The following is a 7,231-nucleotide window of genomic DNA, read 5'->3' on the forward strand; positions in this document are numbered from 1 at the left end:
CTCATGAACAGATGTTATGGAAAAATGACACACGCTTATGTTCATCGTAATCAGCTTTGCATCAAGATACTGGGAAGGCCAAACTAATTTAGGACACGTATCGAACTACAAACTAGTGCAGTTCTGTGATTGGATCATTAAGATATACATAATAGGGATGGATCTAATGATGTGATCCGTTAGGAAATAGAGCACTATAGCGCTTCCGAGAGATGATTGCACACATTCTTGAACAACAAGACGAATGGACTCTCTTTAATACAATCAAATTCCTTCCGTAAGATATAGATTAAGACTTTAATTCAAATGGACGTCTGGGTAACCTCCTTAGGGAAGTGAAATCCTGCTGTGACAATTTCCGTGCAGTATTAATCCCACTCACGAGTTCTAACTTACCTTGTCGTCATTGTCCACCTAAAAAATGATAACATCGTAACTATTGATGAGTTAGGTAGAAACTAATTCATTTCATATTGATGGGGAATATTAAGAACGGCTTTAAGTTAATTTCATTGTTGAAGAATTCATTTCCCCCAGCAATCTACGCGCGCGACGTGCTCCAACATCACCTTGGAACGGATTATTTCCTCTGTATGTCTTTTTCGAGTGACAGACATGGCATTTTACGAAAAGGAAAATCCGGTGCAGTGTCCGTTTTATTTATTTGATCTAACAAACAAAAAAAGTTTAATCCGCAGTTCGCGTGTTTTACACGTACTTAATGATCACGGTTCACTGAAATCGGAAACAAGATGTAATATATGTTAAATTCTTGAGGACTTGAATTATGCCGATAGATATTTCGGACACGTCTTATATACAGTTGATAAATCAAATTGTGTTGATGCAATATTATCAAATGAAAAGGGCTTACGACTCATTTTCACATTCCCCTCTGACCTATTAAATAGAACACCACAAACCTAAATTCTTCTTCTTCTTTTTTTAATTGGTATTTAGTTTAAATTCCTAATGAATAAAACAATTTTCAGTATAATGTTTTCTTCTTGAAAATGGCAATAACAAACTGATGAGTGACAGTTACTATTGCTGTTTCCCTTTGCATTGAAGCAGAAAAAAACACAGTAAAAATGTTTTATTTATTAAAAATACAAAATAAATACCCATTTGTCTTCGATATGGCCTCTTTAAGTTCATGGGTATGTAAGTCCAATTATACAACTTTTAAAGTTGTGAAAATTTTGAGTAAATAGAATACTATAGTACCATCGAGAGTGATTAAGAAAACGTGTAACCTCGTAAGTTGTGTACTCGTAAGCTAGGCATCTCATAGTTAACCTTGTTGCAGCACACCCAGAGGCTAGTGATACTAACATCGATGAGGAAGCGTTATATATTTGGTTATAGCATGTGGGCAGAAACCAATATAAACCAGTAATATACCTTCAAATTGAGATTAAAGTGATTGCTAATTCATTGAATTCATATTGCAGAGATAAAATTGCTTTGTAGCGGATCCTTTTATCGAGTTATTACCGACAACATGCAAGGGCATTTTTAAATTACGAGATGGACGTGACTTAAAGATCAAATTACATAGCTCATCATCGCAACTTGAAATGATAATGTCTTTATTTTTAAGTACTTCGTTTGATGTGAATTTGTCGTTTTACTGGCTTGACTTCAGTAGTTTGTAACTTTTATAAAAAATGTACTAAAACGTTGATTCGAGGTTTTGACATTTTAGCAGCGTGAAAGTGCTACCTGGACGATTTTAACTTCAAAGAGTCTCCTTCAGGGACGAGTTGACAAAATTAAATAGGTGATCATTCGCAGTTTGAGGCAGTCCTGATCAATAACATTGGAAAATATGGCATCACAAGGAAAGGGAAAATTTCACTAAAGGTATACGATTTTCTTAGCTGCTTATTTTCCATACAAGTCTATTTTTAGTCAGTAGGTAAACAACTTGCGGTGCTGATTGTTTTAACAAATTAAAGTAAAATTTGGTTAATAGCTTAATGTTAATGTTAAACGTACCTCGTTTTAGACTTCTGCTTTTACTTTGTTCAGGGAAAGTCCATTTTCGGTTACTCAAGAAAAAAATTGAGGGGTCACCGTACCCATTAAATAGAGGTCAAAATGATATCAACATTAGCACGGTAATGTAATCTTGGGGCATGGCATCATCAATTTCTTTTCGAAATTATTTTTGAATAACGCAATATTCACTTAAATCAAAATCCCAGTTTAGAATCCAAAATGGACAGAACACTGTGTTAACTCTATGAGAAAGTAAAATAATGTTGGTTTCCTTAAAAAATTATGATGGACATCACATTTCAGTCTTTTAATGTTACAAAATATCCAGAAACAGGCTATTGCATGTCAACATCTGTAGAGATTTGAAGAGCTTTGAATTTCAGAGAAATTCATCCCGCAGGCTTAACTTATTCTACCTTAATGATCACGACAAACCAGCCTCAAACATAACCCATATATGACAGTTCTACGCTTCGCTAAATCACTGTCTCTTTCAGTTAGAGATAGAACAGCAATGCACCCCGATTAACTGTCTACAACAATACTGCTCTTGCTTTTGTCATAACGTTCTTCGGCGTAGTGGTGTTAAATTCCCCCAGTACAGTGTCATCTCTACACACTCAATTCTCTTAAACAAGATGGGGTATAATAGTCATGTCTCAGGGGAAATAGCATATATATATATATATATATATATATATATATATATATATATATATATATATATATATATATATATATATATAACTCGGTGAGTATCAATCTGCTAAGACAGTGCTCTATACCGCAGTGGCAGAGCGTAATAGTTTTGGTAGTACTGGAACTCTTTCTTGGGTGTAACTCGGAGTTTCACGCATATTGCGATCATCAGACACTCTGAGGCCTACTCTCTGTAAATATATATATATATATGAGAAAATAAAATATATATTGATTATCTTTGCATTATGATGCTTATATTATCATGTTGTAATGTTGATACCTTTGGGTCCAGACAGTCTGATATAGTTTCTAGAAAATAACTAAATCAGTTTTACTCGAAGATATTGCTGTGATTTCATGCTGTGTTTGCAATTATGTAAGTAGACAGCAATCTAACAATCTAATAGAAAAGTCTCTCAATAAATGTGCTATAAATTTCGCTGCGTCGAAGATAGTTATAGTTGTCAGACCTTTTTTTTACTGATGAAGTCTACTTTTACTGAAGTGTGTTTTACCTGACCTACGTCCCCTTTATGATATGCCAACAGCAAGTGTGGGTGTACATGTATTTCAGTATATCGAATTCTAATTCTATGCGCACTATCAATAATCAACACATATCGGTGTACAGGGAACTGTACGTTCAGAACGGCATATAGTCGTCTAGAAGAAAACAAACTGTCCACTGGACACCAACATCCACTGACACAAACAGATTATATGCACATTGCAACTTAATGATTCGGTGATAGCGTATTTAATTTATTCTAATTTATTCTAATGAAAAATGTGTTGCATATTCTGGGTGAAATACAAATTGTTTACTATTAGTCTAAAAAGAGACATATAGTGCAGAGCAAATGAAAGTTAAGTTGAAAATTTGCACAAATTCTAATTGATCAATACATCCGAAGTAAAATAAATAGTTTGAATTGTGTATTTACATTCTCAAATATTACTGTACATTGTTCAGAAAAGATAAAGTAAGAATGATGACACGAATAATTTTGTAGCTTAATAAAGATATGAAAATAACCCTATGGCAATATTATCACACGGCGGATGCTACATTTTTTATACTAACGAAACAAGTGTTAATACATTACAGGATTACAACTAATTATACTGTCTTTTTTGGAATTGCTCTTAATTTAGTTAATACTACAAGTTAGTAAGTAAAGTAACGAATTCTGAGTGAAGCTGTAAAGGTCAAAGATATAACTTACAGTTGTAGTTAAGGGTTGTCTTAATTTACAAGAAAACCTCTAGTTAAAAAAGTACAATTTCTCTAACTCGTATTTGGATAATGACAAGTTAAATGTGAATGTATTAGATGCATTGCTTTTTTAATTGTAAGTCACACATAGCCTTCGAGAGTTTATAGATCACCACTCGGGGTAATTTGAGATCTGTTAACCAGTCTTGAAATATAACAAATTCATTTCTCGACAGAAAATCGCGTGGTGTAACTGTTGTCAGTCTTAGTTGACTTCTAACATATCAAGAACTTTACTTCTTCGTAACGTGTGCTAGTTGTGATCTGTATCCTGTTCTCATCAGGTATCCAATGTACTTGAAAAGTGTCGTCCATGATTCTTCCACGTTTTGATTCCAGAGCGTGTGTAACGCCGGTTTGATGGCATATACAAATTGTTTACCAAATAACTGGAAGAAACGTATTGAACATTGTTATTCAAAGAAGCATCTGACACCTCCGTTTAGAGCCACGGTAACTCTAGAAATCTTTGTGATCTGGTCAGATATGTTTGTATAGGAACTTAACAAAAAAATTGAATTCAAACAATATTAAAACGTTCAACTAAAGAAAAATGCAATTGTCAATGAAAGCAAATAATCTATAAATGCAAATTTAACATCTTAATAGTTTAAAGAAGATAACAACTTCTGACGTATTATTCTAAGCATATGATTAAAAATACGCGGTTGTTTGGGTACATACCATAACTTTATAATATTCATGTTATTGGAATTCATAGTAGGCTCTTTTAGACAGAACCATTTCTTTCCGCCAACTCAAAAAAAGTGTTGTTTGACCATTAATATACTCCCTTTTCTTATCTGTAGTTTAAGTCCGAATGATTTTATGATTTCCCGATTAGCAGCATTCTAAACTGTACGCATACGATTATACACAAAGGATAGCCGTAGATTCATAACTCAATCTCAGTAGTTCGATCACATAGAGCGAATGAAAACAAAAATCATATACAGCGCGTTGCAAGTTACTGTTCTGCGTGATTAGTACACGCGTGATTAGTGTACGCAGAAACAAATAAGAATATGTACATTCTACACTTTAAGATTGCAATATCGAAATTTCTTGCTACATTTAATCTGCGTCAAACAAACAATTTAAAACGTACTGCAACTAAATGCAGACACGGGGCGCCAATATTTTGATTTTTGCATTCTATGTCTGTTATATATATAGTGGCACGTTAGTTCATTTCATTCAGACAAAGTGTAGCAAGAAACAATATTCATTCAATCTTGTTGTCTCAAAGTGTAGGCCCTGCAGATTCCTATTGATTCCTGCGTGATCGTATCAAATAGAGTCAGTCAACAGTAACCAGCAATGCGCTGTATGGGTATGAAACCTTTAATACAATCAACTTACATCGATGTAAGGTATGTGTACATCGTAACCAACATGTCGTTTCCCCAGATCTAGAACCAGTTGGTCCATGTTATCATCCCCAGACTCCCTTATCGTTACCAGAATCTTTTCAACCAATTCCATCACTCGTATTCCGTGTTCCTGAAGTTTCTCATTGTATCTCAGTTCCTCAGTTTTCATCGTTGAATCCTCAAAGAAAAAGTCTTTTACTTCAGGATTATGTTCAAACAGCCTGTAATTTCAAAAAAAACCAAACCACATGAATATTTGTATATCTTGATATTCATATAGTACACACAAATATTAAGACTTAGTAATAAAGTTGTATGACAGTTATTACATTATTAGTGGCTGTAGTAAATCATTTACATTACACATCAATCTAGCTTATTGTATCGCCTTACGAAAATGTGAAAAAACATTTTTGTTTTACAAAAGCTTAACGATAGTGTTTCAGTTATTACTGTTCAGTACATGATTGAAAATTGTACTTGTTACATAACAGAAATATCAAATTTGCGTGCATGCGTGCGTGTGTGTATGTATATATATATATATGTGTGTGTGTGTGTGTGTGCATGCGACATGATGTATTAAATAATATACTGTGAGAGTATTAATATAATATTGGCACTTGCACATGTGTTCCACAATTGTCACTATAACTGTAATTTTCCGAATATTTGCATGTTCATCATCTACAGAACGTTTGCAGCTTGGGCAATTTTCAAGTATTACCTCAACAAACTGATCACAATATTACGTACCCCATAAACATCAGCATACCGATTCTTTCAAGATCCGCATGTAAGTTCTGCCATGTATTCTGTAAGGTATCTTTCTGTTCCTTTGTCAGGGTCGGCTTTTCCTCTAGTTCTTGACTATGTACCTTAGCACTGCCACACCCCATGACGTTGACAAAATTTGGGAGTACAAGTGTCGATACAACAACCCTTCGCCTATACGGTGCCGTGTCCTCGTTTGATAACCGATTGGTGACGATTAACATGTTTTTTCTCATCCGGAGTTCCGATTTCCTTTATTTTGCAGGTCTGTTGCCCTGGGTGATAATCCATTGGAAAGGTCTCTCATTAGATGACGATTTAGGTGACACAAAGGCCTCAGTTTCCTTGCTAACTTGCAATCATATACGACTGATGTTGTGCCCATTATTTCGAGTCTTCGGGATCCAATCAAATAGAGTGTGGCTTCTCTTATCGGGCTATCCATCTTAATATGTTCTCCTAGGTCATAGCTATAGTGGTACGTATCCATGGCAACAAGTTCTGTTTGCTAGAGGGAAGCAGGTGCAGAGTCTTTGTATTAATTTCCATAAGACGCTATGTATCGAGTTGTGAGGGATGTTATTCACAAAAGTGACAGCACAATCACTGCTGTAAAAACTACTGGTTTTCAGGAATAGACTTATTAAACGAACCTAGTTACTGTCCTTTCCGGGAATGTACTCTAGTGTCATAGTTCTGTCACAGTTCATTACTTCAACAGCAGGGAAGAAGACGCCGAACATTGAAGATATTTGGATACATATCTCATGTTCATGTTTAACGAACAGCAGCAATTATTAACATCTAATTAGAATCGCCAAGTAAATTTGCACTTTGGTCAATTGCCCAACGTCAAAGTCACCTAACATGGGGTGGGGGTGGGGGGGGGGTGGGGAAGGGAGGACATGAACATACTTGCAAAGTCGGATACTGCATGTTATTTGAAGTATCTGCAATAAACATTTTCTGTGATCTTTTTATAATCGATTTGAGATAATGACGAAATCTAGTTTTTACAGTGTAACCTCACGTGACTGCGAAAACGCGAAAACGGTATTTTCGAAAAAATACATAAATCCACCGTAGTTTGAAAGTTTACCGG

The 7,231-nt window shown here is 34.9% G+C and overlaps 1 protein-coding gene across 1 annotated transcript; it reads right to left on the bottom strand.

Annotated features, from left to right (window-relative positions):
• Window positions 1–4,215: 4,215 nt before the first annotated feature.
• LOC144444701 (globin-1-like) lies at window positions 4,216–6,254 on the bottom strand. The gene is made up of 3 exons (XM_078134221.1): window positions 6,112–6,254; window positions 5,345–5,576; window positions 4,216–4,371 (listed from the first exon to the last, which is right to left on the bottom strand). The coding sequence occupies exons 1-3, from the start codon at window positions 6,252–6,254 to the stop codon at window positions 4,216–4,218; spliced, it is 531 nt and encodes a 176-aa protein (XP_077990347.1).
• Between the last annotated feature and the right edge of the window lie 977 nt (window positions 6,255–7,231).

This window comes from Glandiceps talaboti, chromosome 2 (assembly GCF_964340395.1).
Source record: "Glandiceps talaboti chromosome 2, keGlaTala1.1, whole genome shotgun sequence".
In the NCBI taxonomy this organism is placed as follows: Eukaryota; Metazoa; Hemichordata; class Enteropneusta; family Spengelidae; genus Glandiceps; species Glandiceps talaboti.